Source organism: Orycteropus afer, unplaced genomic scaffold (genome assembly GCF_000298275.1).
Source record: "Orycteropus afer afer isolate SDZICR_OR568_19922 unplaced genomic scaffold, OryAfe1.0 scaffold00450, whole genome shotgun sequence".
In the NCBI taxonomy this organism is placed as follows: Eukaryota; Metazoa; Chordata; class Mammalia; order Tubulidentata; family Orycteropodidae; genus Orycteropus; species Orycteropus afer.
Window position 1 is genome coordinate 1,659,462 of NW_006922037.1, and position 20,563 is coordinate 1,680,024.

At 40.9% G+C, this 20,563-nt stretch overlaps 1 protein-coding gene across 1 annotated transcript in view; it reads right to left on the reverse strand.

The window, feature by feature from the left end:
• The window catches only part of SH3GL2 (SH3 domain containing GRB2 like 2, endophilin A1), an 89,170-nt gene that overhangs the window by 58,382 nt on the left and 10,225 nt on the right, over positions 1-20,563 (reverse strand). The window contains exon 2 of the mRNA XM_007954239.2: positions 11,880-11,952. Coding sequence (XP_007952430.1) covers positions 11,880-11,952 — 73 coding nt within the window. The remainder of the gene's footprint in view (positions 1-11,879; positions 11,953-20,563) is intronic.

Here is a 20,563-nt window from a genome sequence, read left to right on the forward strand (position 1 = left end):
AAAAAAAAAAAGAAAAATAGAAAAAAATTGGGAGAGGGAAGGGCAGGGCACCCAGGTTCTGCCTCTGCCTGAGCACGCAGACTGGGATGGAGTTCCTGTGGGCCCAGAGAGTGGGTGGGAGTGTGGCATGGCCACACCTCCATTCACCAACGGGTGTGGGGTATAAGAGTAACAAGGGGAATGTTGTACCTTTTCAGTCATCCAGGTCCAGAGTGCCCTTTGGGTTACTGGCAAGCAGAACCCGTTCTTAAGCCCCTGGCATCTGGGAGAGCACTGTCTCTTTAAACATCCAAAATGGTCAAGCCACTTATAAACATTCAAAATGGCTGCGCCCTCTGGACAGGCAAAAATCCATAGCTCAGCCCACCTTTCTCTTCGCTGGTGCTTCTCCTTTTATTCCCTAGCCACCAGAGCAGTCATCCGTGCAGTCCCTGGCTAGCAGTGCTGATTTTTAGGTTAATTCTAGGTCCCACCACCACTCGGCACTCTCCAAGCTGTCTGTGCTGTGCCATCAGGATCTCTCAGGATTGCCACCAGACCACAGCTGCATATGTCTCCTTTTTTGGTATTTTCATGCAAATTCTTCTGCTAGTTGGGGTTTAGACCACTTCTACATCCTTCCCTTCAAGGCTCAGGGGTCCAGGATTATCTTCTGTGTCTGTGTTAATTTGTTCCTCTTTTCTTTGTTGAAGAGGGTCTTTGTAGTCTTTTTCCCTATTCCGCCATCTTACAGCCCTCCCCATATGTATTCTTATGTCACTGAGCTGAAGCACAGTGGTTCAGGTCAGACACTATGTTTGCCACTGCTGCCTCTAGCTACCACCACTCTGCTCAGGGTCCCTCTGCTGCTGGGCCTGCCTCTCTGCTGCTGGCTCCTGCCATGCTACCCAGGAATGCAGGGCTTTCCTGTTGCCACACTACCCAAGTGCATGCTGTCCACTGTGGTGGTAGGGAGGTGTACAATCCCTGAACAGGCACACTCAGTCCTTTGCCCTCCTGCACAGGTAAGAGTTACAGCTCTTTTAGCTCCACTGGCAAGCCTCCTGCCCAAAGATGCTCAACTCTGTCTCTGCAGGTGGACAAGCCCATCACAGCCAGTTTGTTCTGAGGGCTGACAGGCCCACCAGCACTGTCTCTCAACCTCTCATGCTGTCTTCAGTGTTACAGGTCTCCCTTCTGGGTCTAGGAGGTTCTCAGTGCAGAGATACCAGGTCCAAATGACATACTTCAATGTAGACTTTTCCTCATGGTAGTGAGATCCTCCTCAACCTCTGAGATTGGCTTTTATATAAGCAAATACCTTGTTAATTTCAAGGCATGGCCCTCCCATCAGGACCATGAACTGACCACTCCCTTAGCTGCTCTTCAAGTCACTCAATTTGCACAGTAAACTGATCAGTCCCTTGCACGAGTGTAGCTTAACCATTTTGAGTTAGAAAACTATGGCTAGAAAGGCCATATAAAAGCAATTCCCTACACATATCATATTATAATTTTTAATACTAATTGCTATTTTGGTGATACTGGGTTAAATTATAGGAATCAAGTTTTACAGTAAAAATAAAAGAAAAAAAAGTCAATTTTACCTTTATTTTTACTTTTTTTTATATGGTTACTAGAAAATTCAGTCACACATGTGGCTTGCATCATATTTCTATCAGAAAACCCCAATTTAGTGCCATATTCTTCCCCAATAAGGCATGAGAATAATCAAATAGGAAAACTAATTTATTATTTTCTCTAATGAACTTCACTCTTAGGTTCCATGAGAATGGGGGCTCACACCCAGAAGAATGGAATTTGTGAACAGTATTTTTCATGTTTGCATTATTTTTTATCTAAGCAGCTTGGAAAATTACACCAGTTAATTCTTTTCCTGTCAGAATAATTTCATAGTCAAAATGGAAAGACTTTACAGCTCTCCGTTCTATGTTCTCAAAATTTCTACTTTCTCAGGGAGACCTTCAGGCCTGTGACCTGATTCACCATTTCCTACCTCATCATTAGCTGGAACTTCTAGAAAGAATTAGCTGTGAAGCCCTCTGAGCCACTCTCCTTAATATGTATAATATGCTGCTAGGCTTTAAGTTCCCAAAGGGCAGGGACCCAATCTTGGTCCTATTTCTACCCCAAAGTACCCAGAATTGTTGTTTGCATAAAATTACAATAGTCATATTTAATAACCATTGGCTATATGGGCAGATCTAATGGTTCATGGGGAAAGAAGAGCTATTTTTCCTCTCCTTTGTATGACAGCAGTTTTATCATATTAGTCACTCACTGTCAACTGTGCTTCATAATTCATTTATTCAAATATCCAAGTTCCACCAGCTGTCTGGCACTAAACTGGGTGCCAGGGAGGCAGAAGCAAATGATATGTGTGACAATGAAAAGCACCTGGAATTATGAGAGGGAAGTTTATAGAGGAACCAGATGCAGTCTAGGGCCTAGAATGTCTTCTGAGTGACCTTTATTATGGACCGGAGGGAGCTATAGGTGTTAGCCTAGCAAAGTGAAGGGAAAAGGGCAGGCTAACCTGCAGCAATGTCCCTTCAGGCCATGCTGAGATTTTTAGACTTAATCCTAAAAGTACCGAAAAACTCTAAAAGATTTTATACACAAGAATGGTTTGCTCAGATTTACTTTCTTAAAATATCACTCTGGAGGTGGACAACAGTAGATGTGGGGCATTCACAGAACTTTTCCAAGAATTCTTGAAAATAAAATCTTTTTGGTCATCATTTCAATAGGAACAGAGCTTCAAGAATATAAAAGATGTATACAGTCTACAACCACAATATGGGAAAGGCAGCAGCACCCTACAGTGTTACCCTCATAGGTATCCTCAAACATTCATTTCCACTGATTCCATGGCCTATGCATGTAAATTTGTTACCTGGCACCAGTCCTTGTCCTGACCCAAATCAGATCCTACTTATTCAAGACTAGAATCCAGCAGTCCACACTGGTCAGCCTAACTCCTGGGGTCACTGAGGGGCCAAGTGGTCACAGTATTTAGCAAAGTGCATGAGTTTGGGAATATTCTCTCTGGTCTCTAATGCCATGGACTGAGTACCTATGGGTGTTTGCTGGACTCCTGTACCCCCTTTCTCAAGGACAAAACAAAAAACACCAAATTCACTGCCATCGAGTCAATTCTGACTCATAGAGACCCCCACTGGGTTCCCAAGGCTGTCAATCTTTATGGAAGTAGATCTCCCCATCGTCCTTCCATGAAGCGGCTGGTGGGTTTGATCCACTGACCTTCTGGTTAGCAGCCAAGTGCCTTATCTACTGTGCCACCAGAGCTCCTTTTCTCAAGGACAACTGGGTTCTAAGTAGTAAGTATACCTGACCATCTGTATTTCAACAGTTCTATAGCCAGTGTCTGCTCTCAGGGTGAGAAATTCATGGAGGAAAAAATATCCTACCAAAAACAAATTAAATGCAGATTGTCTAAATTCTCTGGAGTGATTACAGGAACTTTAATTTTGTTCTGGTCTCTTTTACGTGAAACACTTATGTGTATGTGTATGTTTATGTGTATGCGCCTGCCCCTATGTAACTGTTTGGGATTGCCTACTTTTTGTTCTCCTTAGGGCAAATGTCCACTCAATTCTCAAACCGTCAAAAAAAAAAAAAAAACTATTATGTTGGAAGCCAGTTAGCACATTCAATTAAAAATGTGTCATTGCTAAAGATTAAAACCTCCTCCTATTACTTTCTATAATTTTTTTTTTATTAAAGTTAAAAATAAGCCTCAATCTCACAATCTGTTTCCTTTCAGAATTTCTGCTGTGTACACTCTGACAATGAAGGATCTATACTTACAACAGAAGCCCTGTGGCACAATAGTTAAGTGCTCAGTTGCTAACCTAAAGGTTGGCAGTTTGAACCTATCCAGTGGCTCCTTGGGAGAAAGACTTGGTCACCTGCTCCTATAAAGATTACAGCCTAGAAAACCCTATGGAGCAGTCCTACTCTGTTCATAAAGTCACTATGGGTAGGAATCAACTCCTTGGAACCTAACAACAAAATACTTACAACAACCCCTGCAGGTTAAGCACTATTTACCTTTTTACAGATAAGAAGGATTCCCTAAGTCATGCAGTTAATGCACTTGGCTCCTAACTGAAAGGCTGAAATTTCAATTACACCCAGAGGTACATGGGCAAAAAGGCCTGGTGAGTTACTTCTGAAAAATCAGCCACTGAGTAATACAGAGTACAGTTCTAGTCTGACACACATGGGGTTGTCACGAGTCAGGACTGACTCAATTCCAACTAGATAATTATTTAAAAAAAAAAAACAAAACACCAAACTCACTGTTGATTCAATTCCGACTCATAGCAACCCCTCATTGGGTTTCTGAGGCAGTATCTCTATGGAAGGAGATTGCCCAGTCTTCCTTCTGAGGATTGGCTGGTGTTTTTGAACCACCAGCCTTTTGGTTAGCAGTCAGATGCCTTAGGCATTACACCACCAGAGCTCTCAGATAATTATATACCTAAATAAAATTGAACCCACTCTTCTCACAGGTGGGACTGCTCAATGGAAAGTCCACGGACTTTGGGTTCAAATCCAGCTTCATCTTCTCCTAGGTGTGTAATTTTGAGAAAGTTTCTTAAGCTCTCTGGACTATGTATTGTTTCCGAAGGTTGCCATAATAAATTAGTAGCAACTGTGTGGTTTAAAAGGAGTTCTAGTGACACTGTAATTAAGGCACTGGGCTGTTAACCAAAAAGTAGGCAGTTTGAACCTGCCAGCCACTCCATAGGAGGAAGATGAGGCACCTACTTCCATAAAGATACATAATCTAGGAAATCTGATGGGGGTAACTATGAGTTGGAATTGACTTAATGGCAGTGGATTTGGGTTTGAGTTGCTTAAAACAACAGAAATTTATTCTCTCACAGTTCAGGAGGCCGCAGGTCCAAAAGCAGGGTGTTGGCGGTGTTGGTTCCTTTTGGAGGCTCTCAGGGAAAATTCTTCCTTGCCTCTTTCTGGAGATCCTTGGCTTGTGGCTGTTGTTGTTGTTGTTGTTTTGCCGTCGAGTCGGCCCCGACTCATAGCGAACCCTCCTTGGGTTTCCGAGGCAGTATCACTACGGAAGTAGGATTGCCCAACCTTCCTTCCGAGGAGTGGCTGGTGGGTTTGAACCGCCAGCCATCTGGTTAGCAGGCAAGTGTCTTAGCCACTATGCTAACAGAGCTCCCTGGCAGCATAGCTCCAATCTCTGCCACTATCTTCTCATGGCCTTCTCTGGGTGTCTCTATGTCTTCTTCTCTTCTTGAAAGGATCTAGGGCCCATGCTAACTCTGGGAATGATTCTTCTTAAGATCATTAATTAAATATATCTACCAAGACCCTATCTCCAAAGAAGGTCACATTCTGAGGTTCTGGTTGGATGTGATTCTTTTCAGGCGGGGGAGGGGGTACTATTCAAGCCACCACACCTACCTGCCACAGAACATAATTTGATTATACTCAGAGATACAGAGGTCCCTAGAGAACTAGTGTTACAATGGACTTTTAGTCGCTTCTCCATACTATGAATTGTTTGACTATGTTTTATGTTTAAAAGGTGACTTTTAAAAACAAACAGCACGTGTATGTAGCACTGCATTTAAAACACATTGTTATTGCTGTTAGGTGCTGTCAAGTCAGTTCAAACTCATACTGACCTCATGTAGAATAGAACAAAATACTGCCTGGTCCTGTGCCATTCTCAAAATCATTGCTATGTACAAGCCCATTATTGCTGTCACTGTGTCAATGCATCTAATTAAGGGTTGTGATACAGTGAAATACTTAGTATGGCTCTTCAGCCATGGTCTTTGTGACTCCAATGAAATGACTGGGTAGGACTATGCCGATGTGAGGTGCTTGTGGCCCACTAAGGGGAGTGGATAGTTTGCTAATAATGTAAATAAGGTACACAGCACCCTTGTGGGGGTGGGACTGTACAAATATGGTATATGGAACCCTAATGTGGGGATTGGTCATTTTTGCCATTCTCTAGGCTTAAAAGGAGCTATCCCAGAGGTGAAAACGGGGATCTTCCTACACTCAAGACAGAGAAGAGCCAGGAGTGGAGCATGTCCTTGGACCTGAGATCCCTGTGTGAGATGAGGGCAGAATAATGGTGGTAGCAGATTCAGCAGAATCAAAAGACCAACACAAGATAGAGTGGCAGGCTTGCTGGTCCACAGAGCAAGAAATCTAGTGCCTTCGGGCAGGAATCTTGTGGGTGGAGTCAGGGCACCTATCAGAAGAGCAAAAAGAGTTTTGTAACACATGCCTGAGCTAGGCAAAATCCAGGCCAGGAGGCCGAGAGCCAAAGAGGCATGCCTGGGGGCATGGCCAAGGGGAGGTTGTCCTGATCGAAGATTGTATCCTGAGTGTTCCTGAACCTGAACTGTAACCTGTTACTTCCCTTTAAACTCCATAATTATGAATATTGTCTATGAGCTCTGTGTGGCCATTGCAACAAATTATCAAACCCAGCAGAGAAGTAGAATGTGTCCTGGAAGGGACAGTTGATGACAGAATTGGAAAAAAAGGTTGCAGGGGGGTAGTATGTCTGAGCTTCACCTCATAGGAATCAGTCTTGGGCTGCTGATGGTGACTTTCTCTCCCCCTTGTGAAGTTAGAGGAGGTCAGAGGATGCTGTGCCCCTACCCTTTCTGTCAAGTTCCCATACCTCTTTTTTGCCAGCCCTCTACTTCACTTATCATGATATCCTTCTCCAGGAACCGGTCTCTTTGTATAACAATTCCAAAGTACATGAGATGAAGTTTTGCCATCCTTGCTTTTAAGAAGCATTCTGACTGTACTTCTTTCAAGACATACTGTCTGTTCTTCTGGCAACCCATGGTATATTCAATATTCTTCACTAACATCATAATTTGAAGGCATCAAAAAATGTATTGTTGTTGCTGTTAGGCACCATCGAGTTACTTCCAACTAACAGTCACCATATGTACAACAGAATGAAACACTGCCTGGTCATCAAAACCCTTGCTATACCTTAGCCCATCATTGCAGGCACTGTGTCAATCCATCTTGTTGAGGGCCTTCCCCTCTGTCACTGACCCTCCATTTTACCAAGCATGATATCCTTCTATAGGGAATGGTCCCTTCTAACAACATGACGAAAGTAGGTGAGACAAAGTCTGGCCATTCTCACTTCCAAAGAATATTCCAGCTGCACTTCTTCCAGGACAAATTTGTTAGTTCTGGCAGTCCATGGTACTTTCAGTATTCTTTGCCAATACTTTCAGTATTCTTCGCCTACTCAAAAGCATCAACTCTTCTTCAGTCTTCCTTATTCATTGTCCAGCTTTCACATGCATATGAGATGACTGAAAATACCATGGCTTGGATTAGGTATACCTTAGTCTTCAAAGAAACATCTTTGCTCTTTAGCAATTTAAAGAGGTCTTTTGCAGCAAATTTGCCGAGTAAAATACGATGTCTGATTTCTTGACTGCCGCTTCCATGGGTGTTGATTGTGGATCCAAGTAACATGAAATCTTTGACAACTTCAATCGTTTCTCCATTTCTCATGATCCTGCTTACTGGTCAAGTTCTGAGGTTTTTTGTTCTCTTTATGTTCAGGTATTCCATACTGTACCTTCATCAGTAAGTGCTTCAAGTCATCTTCACTTTCAGCAACCAAAGTTATGTCCTCTGCACATTGCAGGTTGTTAATGATTCTTCTTCCAATCCTGATGCTCCATTCTTCTTCACATAGTCCAGTTTCTTGGATTATTTACTCAGCATACAGATTGAAATATGGTGAAAGGATATACCCGTGATGCACATCCTTTCTGATTTTAAACCATGCGGTAGACCCCTGTTCTGTTTGAACAACAGCCTCCTAGTCTATGTACAGGTTCCTCTTGAGCACAATTAAGTGTTCTAGAATTCTTATTTTTTTAATGCATTTTATTGAAATATAATTTATGTACAGTGAAATACACAAAACTAAGTGGCATGGGCCAATGCTTTTTTTTTTTTTTTTCCAGTGTTCCCTCCCCTCCTCTCCCACCCCTGGCAACCAACAAAGAAAGTTTCCCTCCATATATAAACCTTTCCTTGACCCTCCACAACAACAAACTAATATACATTTGTCCTTCTGTGATTGCCTTATTTCACTCAGCATAATGTCCTCCAAGTTCATCCATATTTTGTGGTGTTTTTGCAGACTATACATTATTCGTTAGTGCTGCATAGCATTCCATTATGTGTATGTACCATAGTTTGGTCTTCCATTCTTCTGCTATAAATCTTAGAGATAAGTCCCTTGCCAGATATGTGTTGTTGTTGTTGTTATGTGCCGTCAAGTCGGCCCCGACTCATAGTGACCCCTCCTTGGGTTTCCAAGGCAGTATCACTACGGAAGTAGGATTTCCCAACCTTCCTTCCAAGGAGTGGCTGGTGGGTAATTATCAGCAAATATGAATTTGTTGCTGTCATTTTTGTTATGTGCTTTTTTGTGGTGTCAATTTCTTTGTTCCATATAATTTTCTATGCTGAGCTCATTTTGTTTCTGAATCGTGTTATCACTTCCTTCGTTGCTATTGTTTTAGTATTTGCTGAGTATTTATGCTAGCTCTTTTTTGATGTGAAGGTTTATCATTTTTCTTTGAGGTTACCCTGTGATTTATAGTTTTCTTCCCAAGTTTAGAATAGTCCATTCTATCTTGTAGTTGTCTTGACTTCCCTACCATCTAGAAGTTTTGTAACTACACGGCATTTCCCCTCTTTTTGGTCTGTACTTGTCCTCATTTGTCAATTGATGTCTCTGCTTCCCTTTTTACAATCCTGCAGGCTTATTTACTTTGGATACTTCTTCCATACCTGGGGTTGGTTTCTGGGTTTTATCATCATGTGTGTTAATGGTCAGTTGTTGCTGGCTGGTGTTGCTTCTCTGTCCAAAGGACTCCCTTTAGCATCTCTTGTTAAGGTTGATCTTGTTTTTTAACAAATTCCCTTAATTTATACTTATCTGGAAATGTCCTAATTTCACCATTATATTTGAGGGACAATTTTGCTGAGTACATAATTCTTGGTTGGAAATTTTTGTCTTTCAGGGTTTTATATATACCATCCCATTGTCTTCTCACCTGTGTGGTTTCTGCCGAGAAATCCGAGCTTAGTCTTATTGGTTGCCCCTTGTAGGTAACTTTTCGTTTTTCCCATGCTGCTCTCATGATTCTTTCTTTGTCTTTGGTTTTGGTAAGTTTGATGATGATATGTCTGGGTGATTTTCTTTTGAAGTCTATCCTGTTTGGGGTCATTGGACTTCCTGAATGCATATATTCTCATCTTTCATCATAACAGGAATATTCTCTTCCGACAAATCTTTGACAATTTTCTCTGTGGTTTTATTTGTGTCTTCCTGTTCTGGAATTCCAATTACACGTAGGTTATTCCTTTTGATGGTATCCCACATGAACCTTAGGCTTTCTTCATTTTGTTTTGCTCTTTTTTCTGATTTATCCCTTTCCAAAGAAGTGTTCAGGTATTTGCCTTTAATCTCTCTAATTCTGTCTTCCATTGATTCAATTCTGCTCCTTTGCCCATTCAATGTCTTATTTATTTTTGAAAATTTAGTATCAATCTTCTGGATTTCTGTGTGTAGATTTTGTATTATTTCTAGTTTTTCATTTATTTTGTCATTTTGTTCCTGTATTATCTTCTGAAATTGTACTAGGGTTTTCTCTGTGTTTTCCTTGATCTGTCTCTCAATTCATTGAAGATACCTAAATATATAGAATTCTTATTTTTCTCAATGATATCCATAATTGTTTATGATCTACACAGCTGAATGCTTTAGCATAGTCAATAAAACACACGTAACCTTCTTTCTGGTATTCTTTGCTTTCAGCCAAGATCCATCTAACATCAGCAATGATCAATAAATATTGTGTTTCTCTTTCCCTCCCTTATATTTATCTTAGCCTTATAGCAATCAGTTACCAGTGCAATTCACTTATAAATTCGAAATCACAGAGTACTTCAAGGTTCTATACAAAGAAAAACATTTCTCATTCAGATACAATTATTTTTTTGTATGTGTGGTGAGGGAGGACACCCTTTTTCCAGAACTCGACCTATTACAGTTGTTTAAATATTAAGGAAAAGATATGTATCTAAGAGACTCTATTGAATGGAAAGGTCATGAAAAAAATTAGAAGTCTGATTTTTGCTTTTCTTTCCCTAATTAGCTAGCCATTTGAAAACTTATCTGGTATACTGCAGGTAAATTCCTGGTTCCCATACTGCAGGTAAATTCCTGGTTCCCATAACTTAACATCCAACACCGACCTATCAGTTTGTCATATTGTAGTGGCTTATATGTTGCTATAATGGTATGATGCTATGCCACCAGTATTTCAAATACCAGCAGAGTCACCATTGTTGATATGATAAAGTGATGGTTCTAGACTAAGGCAGTCTAGGCAATCTATTTCTAAAATTCAGACAATGAAAAGCTTATGGATCACAAATGAACATCATCCCACTCACTTACTTTGGAAATGTTATCAAGATGGATCAACTGGTAGAGATTAACATCATGTTTGGTGAAGCAGAGGCCTGGCTAGGGCAAAGGAGTCCCTTGGTGAGACAAACCGGCAGAGTAGCAATGACAATGGGCTCAAACATGTTGACAACTGTGGAGTGATGAACTGAGAAATGTTAGTTTAGTTCAGTTGTCCCTAAGACTGCCAGGAATTAGAGTAGACTCATGCTGGCAGCTAACAACAAAAACACAGTTTACCATATTTACTTGTATGTTTTACTCTCTCACATAGTCCCTTTATCTAATGTATCTTAAGAAGGAAATAAAAGTGAAGAATGCTTTCCCACACATTTTGTTCATCATAAAAACAACAGCTGCACTGTTCTAGGTAGAGGCTGAATGAAAGGTATAGTAGCTGCAGAAGGCAGCAGAGTTAGTGCTTACTACTCTACTTGTCCAAGTTCCTGTTATCACACACGCTCCTCTTTTCTTATCTTTTGCCCACTAATGCCCACAGTACTCAAAAGTACTTTTGGGGGTAACTCAGTTTCCTGAGCCATCATCCCTAGGACCACCAGAGAATATCAACCCGAAACTTGCAACGAAATTAGTCTCAAAGGTAAGCAGCTTGCCAAATCCTCATATATTTCACTTAAGTACATTAGCCTTGCTTTAAGTTTCTACACTATGCAATAGGAACTGACATAAAGGAAGAATACTGAAGAGACCTATGTATGATATAGTCTGCTATGCTCTGTTGCACCTGGTGTCTACAGAGTTCACACAATTCTGCCTGGCTCTCTTTTCAAGATATGACTCTATTGCCTCTGTTACAATTCTTTTCTCCTGGAGTTTAACAGGTTAGCTGGAACAAATGCTGATCTTGATGTGCTTGGAGAAGAAGTAGAAGTAAGGGCAACCCTCCAAAGACCTCAATGCTGCTGTTTGAGCACAAATTCTCTATTTCATAAAACTGTTCAACCTCCTACTTTTCCACACCTTCTTGGAATCATTTTGTCTTAAAATTTTCCTTTCTTTTTCTTCTCATTGTCTTGAAAATACAAATTCGATTAATAACAGCTTGCAGCTACCATGACATTATGTATCACCCAACCTGTCCACACAGTGCTGTTCACATCACAGTCGGGTAAAACCACAGAATCTTCCAGTTACTTCAATGTGAGCCTTAAAAAAGTCCCTTCCCAATAAACAGTCAAAACATTAAGTCACTAAACTTCTAGAAAAGTAGAATGATGAAGGGGAAGCATACTCAGTCTAAAATTTCTACCAAGAAGAAACTCAAAGTTATCTTGGAGGGACACTCCAGATGCATAGGATGATCTCTTACCTGGATTGGGTTGAAGGTATTCAATTGTTTTAGTCATGATTTCCATCACAGCCCTGCTGGTGACATCCACTTTCTGAAATGAGATAATAAATATTCTTGACAAAAATGATTAGCTTTAGAACCTTAATTTTTGTTTGAGCATATCTATAACTGCTGGTGCTGCAACAGAATAACCATAAGTTCTGAGGGAGAAGTAAGGGGGCCAAGGTGCTGTCAGGAGTGACAACAGCTTTGGAGTCAGCCATAGTCAATAACATTTGGGAAGCCTATTTATCCGAAGAAAGGCACACTGGTTCAGCTGCTAACCAAGAGGTTGATGGTTCAAACCTACCCAGCAGCTCCACAGGACAAAGACCAGTTTTTGTGAAGATTACAGCCTAGAAAATCCTGCAGGGCAAGTCTACTCTGTCACATGGGATTACTAGGAGCCGGAATTGATTCAATGGCACACAACAACAACATTTATCCAAAGAGGAACTTAGTAATTTCCTAAAATTTGTTTCCAAATATATTTTAATATCTTCCTACAAAAACAAGGTGGAGGTAATGAATTGTATTTTGCTCCAGGCACTTATTGGATGTCTACAGTAGGCCAGGCATTATGGAAGGTTTTTCTGCCTAAAGGGAAAAACAAATGTAACATCAACTCTGTCTATTCCAGTCAGAGAGGGAAAGGTTTTATTTAACTTTTAAGAACAAGCTAAGGAAATACAAATCTCAAGTAAACAAGTCCTGCCAGTTCTTGAATCTTTGGCTAATCTAAACAAAAGTCTTGAGGGTAAAGGCTAGCCTTTGCTAAACTTTGAATGGTTAGTGTTGCTCTTTGCAGTTGACTTTGACCTCACTGTCAGATCCTTCTCCCTACATAGTACTGGTACCAGTTGTTGCTGAGTTGACTCCAACTCATGGGAATCCCATGTGTGTCAGAGTAGAATTGTGCTTCATAGGGGTCTTTAGTGACTGATTTTTTTAGAAATAGATTGCCAAGCCTTTCTTCCAAGGTGCCGCTAGATGGACTGAAATCTCCAACCTCTTGGCTAGTAGCTCAGCATGTTAACCATTTGCACCTCCCAAGGAGTACACTCCCCTTTAAACAGTTCAGTGCAGTTAATTTCTCCCTACCTTCCTCTCATGAAATCTCTTATCAGCAAGTGTGGTTTATTCATTCATTCTACAGGGTAAGTGACTAATGAGCATAAACATAACCCCCTATCTAAGGCAAGTGTATGTAATACATGGTATAGATACGAGAGAAAGGGATTAATTTTTAAAGGTGGAATTTCAGGTATCAATTCAGTCCATGGGAATTTTTTTTTTAAATTGGGGTTTAAGGGCTCCTTCCTCAATTCCAAGAAACCTTTCCATCATCTGCTGCACCTACACATACAATCAGCCTATCATGAGGTAAATCTTGTCTTCCATAACCCAGCCATCAGGGGATTTTGTCTTTCAGTTCAGCTTTTTAATACTTAAATATTTTTCCATTTCATGGCAGTCATATTACTCTGCATATAAGGAGTGGTTAACAGTGGAAAACTTTTTTTTTTTTTTTCTGGTGAGGTATAAAATTACCTTAAACATCACTCTATTTCAAGTATGCCTACATGCATATGCATGTTCTTGTGAATAATTTCAGGTTGTAAAATGTCTTAGATTTGAGACTGTACTATTTAGTGTCTAGTTCTGAAGCAAATGGTGGCTCACTGCAGCTAGACAGTGTACAACCTATGCAGCCATACATTACAAGAGGTCCTGACATTATTGGAAAATATCAACCAACCACTATGCATTCAAAGTCCTGGAATGTCTTATGCCAGGGAAACAAATTCAAAGGTTATGAGCAGAATAAAGGCATTGAAAGTCCAGGTACATGGATAATAGAAGGACAAAATCCAGATCACCTGCTAACTGTATGATAGTGTTTAAGGAATTCTATGTCAACTGTGGAGCTCTGGTAGCATAGTGCCTAAGGCATTTGACTGCTAAACAGAAGGCTGGTGGATCAAACCCACGAGCCATGCCTTGGAAGGAAGACTGGGTGATCTACTTCCGTAGTGATACTGCCTCAGAAACCCAAGTAGGGGTTGATATGAGTCGTATGTGACTCAATGGTAGTGAGTTTGGTTTTTGGTTTATGTCAACTGCATCCAAAGGTCCTATGTGGCTGTGATGAGAAGAAAAGTAATTCTAAAGGTCACAGATCAGAGGTTTCTCAGAAAGATTGCCAGAGCAACTGAATGTCCAACAACTATTTGCTACCTTGATGTTATCTGCTGCTAGGCTGACCATTTTCCAAATTCTTTCTATCTCTATCCTTAATGACTATAACAATCATTGTCATGGAATGCTTTCTGTCTGCCAGAAACTGTTCTAAGGGCTTTAAGTATATTGACTTTTAATCTTCACAAGTCCTATGATGCAGATGAGAAAATAGACACAGAAAGGTTAGGAAACTTGCCCAATTCTTGCTCCAGAGTCGGTGGTCTTAGCCAGTACCCTGTGGGATCACCATGAATCAGAACTAACTGGACAACAACTAGTTTGTTAGTTATTTGCTAATACTTTTTGAAAGCAAAAGTTCTGCATATAAAGACAGGCAAACAAAGTATTGATATGGGTAAAGGAAAGGATAATGTACCAAATGTGAGTGATCAACACAGTGGCATTGAGAAAAAGGAAGACATAGAGAGGTATGTGGAAGGTACAGACAACAAAGATGAACCCTTTTGCATGTATAGTACTATGTTGTCAGTGATGGCAAGCCTAGATCTACAGGTCGATAGATGTGTGGACAGGCTGAACAATCAGGTATGTCTAGGCAGGGGGTAGTGTGCTCATGGCCATGTATAGAGTTAGCAGACATTGTTTCTACACACGTATTTGTATGTGCTGTAAGAATGTCCAGGTGTATAGTAGAGCTGACAAGGGCAAGGCTGAGGTGACTTCTAGGCTATAGTCAGTTACCTGGAGAGAGCGAGTAGTTGGACCTCTGGGCTCAGGACCGTGGTTGCAGGGGACATATATCAAGCTCAACTGGTATAACATACTATACAAAAACATTGTTCTTCATCCTACACTGATGACTAGCTACTGGGATCTTAAAAGCTTGCAAGTGGCCATCTAGATGCAATGATGGGTCTCTCCTCATCAGAACAAAGAATGAAGAAAAGAAAAGACACACAGAGAAAATCAGACCAAGGGATTGGTAGACCATGTGATCCTCAGCCTATACGATCATGAGACCAGAAGAACTAGATGGTGCCTGGCCAGCACTATCAACCACTCAGATGGGGATTGGTGCAGAAGACCAGGGATAGAGTGGGAGAATAATGTAGAATGAAACTCAATATCATGAAAGAAAAAAAAAAAGTTTGCTTGTTTAATAGAGCATGGTAGAACCCACGAGACCATGGCCCCTAGCCACCCTTCAGGTCTGGAATTGAACTCACTCCTATGGCTTCCAGCCAAATAACAGACAAGTATATGAGATGAATATTCATAAGGTTTTCCCTGGCCAATTCTTTGAGAAGTAGATGAACTCTTCCTTCTTCCTGAGACAGACTAAGAAGAAAGAAGAGCCCATCCACTTCTCAGAGAATTGGCCATGGAAAGCCTTATGAATAGCAGAGTAACACTGCCCAATTCATTAAGAGGCAACTTTATGAATAGCCCTGAAACACTATCTGATACAGTGCAGGAACACCAACCCCCTTAGGTCCAAAGGCACTCAAAATACAAGTGGGAAAGAGCTGCATCATCAGGGTGGACAGGCTGAACTATTGGGTATGTCTATGTACCAGGGAGTGTACCCAAGACCATGTATAGGGTTGGCAGACAACGACCCTATAAGTGTATTAGTATTATCTGTAAGAATTCCCTGGTGTATAGTAGAGCTGACAAGGGGCAAGATTGCAGTCACTTCTTAATCACAGTCAGTTACCCAGAGAGACCAAGTAGTTGAACTGGTGGGATCAGTGCCATAGTTCTCAGGGGACATCAAGCTCAATTGGCATAACATACTACACAAAACGTTCCAATTCCTACTTTGGCGAGTAGTGACTGGGATCTTAAAAGCTTGCAAGCAGCCATCTAGGTGTAACGATGGGTCTCTCCTCATCCAGAGCAAAGAAGAATGAAGAAAAACAAAGATTCATGGAAACAATTAGTCCTGGCAACTAATACACCATGCAATTGGAAGCCTATACAACTATGAGATCAGAAGAATTAGATGGTGCCTGGCTACCACCGTCAACCACTCAGAAGAGGATCTATGTAGGAGATCCTGAATAGAGAGGGAGAACAATGTGGAACAAAATTCAAAATCATTTAGGGAAAAAAAAGGGAGGGAGGGACAAGGTTTGATAGTCTGATAGAGCTTGGTGGAACCACTGAGACTATGTCCCCTAGCTTAGCTGACCTTCAAGTCTGGAAATGAACCCACACCTGTGGCTTCCAGCCAAACAAAAGACAGGCATATGAGCTGAACATTTACATTACGTAGACACCTTCCTTTGGAGGGAACAATCATGGGAGAATAGAAGGGCTGTGTATGCACAGGGAGACAGCTTAGGGGGCAGGAGTGCATGGAGGGATGGACACAGGGAAGAGTTAACTATTGGGAGGAAGTGGGAGGGGAGCTGTTGCATTGGGGTAAATTGTAGTCAATGTCATGAGACAAAAGTGCATGTGAACTGCTGTACAGAAAGTGAATTTTCTCTGTAACCTTCCACCCAAATCACAATTAAAAAAAAAAAAAAAAGCTGCATCATCAGAGTAGTACCAACCTTAATTATATGGATAAAATAAACCTTTCAGGATCTCTATTTGTTGACATAGTATGACTCAATTTGAGGAGAAACAGCTGCAAACATTCATTAATAATTGGAACATGGAATGTACGAAGTAGGAATCTAACAAAATTGTAAGTTGTCAAAAATTAAATGGAACATATAAAGATTGATATCCTAGGCATTAGTGAGCTGAAATGGACTGGTTTTGGCCATTTTGAATCAGATGACCACATGGACCACATGATCTACTATGCTGGGAATGACAGTTTGAAGAAGAATGGCATGGCATTCATCATCAAAAAGGATGTTTCAAGATCTGTTCTGCCCATAGTCGCAGGGAACATCAAGCTCAGTTGGCATAACATACTACACAAAACATTGTTCCACCTCCTACTTTGGTGAGTAACGACTGGGATCTTAAAAGCTTGGAAGCTGCCATCTAGATGCAACGATGGGTCTTTCCTCATCCCGAGCAAAGAAGAATGAAGAAAACTAAAACTTCATGGAAACAATTAGTCCTTGCAACTGGTACACCATGCAATCTGCAGTCTATATGACTATGACACCAGAAGAACTAGATGAGGCCCGGCTACCACTGTCAACCACTCAGAGGGGGATCTATGTAGGAGATCCTGGATAGAGAGGGAGAACAATGTGGAACAAAACTCAAAATCATTTGGGGGAAAAAAAGGGGGGACCAGGTTTGCTGGTCCGATAGAGCCTGAGACTACAGCTCCTAGCTGCCCTTCAGGTCTGGAATTAAACCCACACCTGTGGCTTCCAGCCAAACAAAAGACAGGCATGTGAGTTGAACATTTACCTGAGGTAGATATACTCATTGGAGAAAACAATCATGGGAGAAAGAATTTAAAGAGCTGAATTTGCTCTGTAAATTTTCACCCAAATCACAATTAAAAAAAAAAAAAGATCTGTCCTGAAGTACAACGCTATCAGTGATAGGATAATATCTATAAGCCTACAAGGAAAACCAGTTAATATTACTATTACTCAAATTTACATCCAATCACCAAAGGCAAAAATGAAGAAATTGAAGATTTTTATCAAGTTCTGCAGTCTGAAATTGACCAAACATGCAATCAAGATGTGTTAATTATCACTGGTGACTAGAATGCAAAAGTTGGAAACAAAGAAAAATTACCACTAGTTGGAAAATTTGGCCTTGGTGACAGAAATAATGCTGGAGACTACATGAGAGAATTTTGCAAGACCAATGACTTATTTCAACAACACAAACGGCGGCTATACACATAGACATCACCAGATGGAGTACACAGGAATCAGACTGACTACATTTGTGGCAAGAGGCAATGGAAAAGCTCAATATCTTTAGCCAAAATAAGGCCAGGAGCTGATTGTGGAACAGACCATCAACTGCTCATATATAAATTCAACTTGAAGTTGAAGACAATCAAGGCAACTCCATGAGAGTCAATATAGGACCCTGAATATATCCCTCCTAAATTTAGGGACCATTTAAAGAATAGATTTGACACACTGAATACCAATGACTGAAAACCAGAAGAATTATGAGTTCAAGTGTACCAAAAAACTGTAGACCATTCTCAAAGCTTTTCCTTATATTCAGGAAGCAGACCACATCCTTAAAGCAGCTACTCAGCCGCTCAATGCATATTCCATCATGGAGCTCATCATGGGGAATAACTACCACCAGCTGCCCAAACACTCAAAACCAGGACCAGACAAGTTGACATACAACCTTAACTACCACAAGTCCATAGGCTTCTGTACAGATTATGGGTGTCAGTAGTGTATATCTTGTAAGCCAGCAAAGAAGTGGTTCTCATTTGTGGTATAGAATACTTCCTCCCACTGAGCTCTGTAAGTAGGGGGCCTAACTACTCAGGCTTTATATAGAAGCCACAGAGCTTGGCTAAAAGTGAATAGGCATTTCAATGAAGTAGATTGCCAGGCCTTTCTTGAGAGAGATCTCTTGGTTAACTCAAATCTCCAACCTTTCAGTTGGCAGCTGAGCATGTGAACCATTTGCACTGTGCTAAGGCATGGGGGTAGCAAATTGTAGCTAGCAGGCCAAATCTGGGTCACTTCCTGCATTTATATTTTTAAATGGTTGCAAAATTCAAAAGAAGAGTACTATTTTACATAATAATCACATAAAATTCAAATTTCAGTGTCCTTATACAACATTTTATTGGAACACAGCTATGCTACTTCATTTTACTATCAATGGTTACTGTTACACTTCAAAGCAGAGTTAACTAGTTACAGCAGAAACCCCAAAGACCTTCTGGCCTAAAAGCCTGAAACATTTAGAAACAATGTTTGCTAACCCCTGCATGAAGGTGCTAGTTTCAGTGAGGTCTGCCATTCTGAATCTAACATGATGATGATCATTTCACCAGTCCATCTCAGTCGTTACAGAAAATACAAAAGAGAACTGAAAGGTACTGATCTGACTTTAAGGGGGTTATTGTTCCCATATCTGAATGTTACCTTTCTACCCTGGAGTAAATATAACTCAGTATTCCCTTAACTTTGGCGGAGGCACACCTGAACAGCACAGTATTCTTTGTGGACCAAGGGAAGTGCTGAAGATATGATTGTACATTCTCAGAAACCACACTGCAGTACATTTCTGGGTTAAAAACATCCTACTTATAGACAACTCCTACTTGCCCTTTAATGTTATATAAATTTGCCCTCACTTTAAAAAGACTGAACCAACCCCTACTCAAAACAAATTCTTCATCACAATCACCTTCACTTGCTGCAAGCACAGATTTTAACTGAAAGCTTTGAGCCTTCTCTTGTACTAATCAAAACCAAACCAAACCCACTGCCATCAAGTCCATTCTGACTTATAGTGACCCGATGTAACAGAGAAGAACCTCCCTTCCAAAGTTGTAAATCTTTACAGAAGCAGACTGCCACATCTTTCTCATGTGGAGCATTTGCAACCACTGACCTTTTGTTTAGCAACTGAATCCTTTACCAACTGTACCACCAGAGCTCCTCCTTGCACTAAAATAAACCTAAATAAGAATCATATGCACCTGTCCCAACTTACCTACAAACTGGACTTAAAGACACACTTAGGAATAGATCTCATTCATAATCCAGGGACTGCCTATATACCAGATAATATCATGGGGAAGTGACAGTAGTGTTTAAGAAAAATTGTTGTTGTGGGTTGCTGTCAAATCAGTTCCAGCTCATGGCAACTTACTGTCCTGGATTGAATTATGTGTTCCAAAGTATGTGTCAACTGGCCTGGGCCATGATTCTCAATGGTTTGGTAGTTATGAAATTATGTAATCCCATGATTACATGACATAATCTGATGTGATCAACCCTGACCTGATATAAGGAGATTAGGGTGGGATGCAACACCCTTAACCATGTCACAGCCCTTATTTGATATAAGGGGAGTTCCCTGGGTTGTAGCCTGCATCACCTTTTATCTTATAAGAAACGAAAACAGACAGAAGGGAACTAAGAAGGAAAGACCCCAGTACCACCAAGAGAGAAAAGCTGGGAGTGGAGTATGTCCATTGGACATAGGGTCACTGTGCTGTTCTCAGCTCCTAGATCCAGGGGAAGGCCAAGACACATGGAGATCTCCAAGGAATGCCAGGTCCACTGTGTAGAAAAGAGACAAGGACCTTCCTTCTAAACTGTGAGCCAACAGAGAGAGAAAGCCTTCCCCTAGAGCTAGAACCCTGAATCCAAACTTCCAGATCCTAATCTGTAGAGAATAAATTTCTGTTTGCTAAAGCCATCTACTTAGAAGCTCTTGTAGCGTAGTGCCTAAGGCACTTGACTGCTCACCAGAAGGCAGGCGGTTCAAACCCACCAGCCACTCCTTGGAAGGAAGATGGGGCAATCTACTTCTGT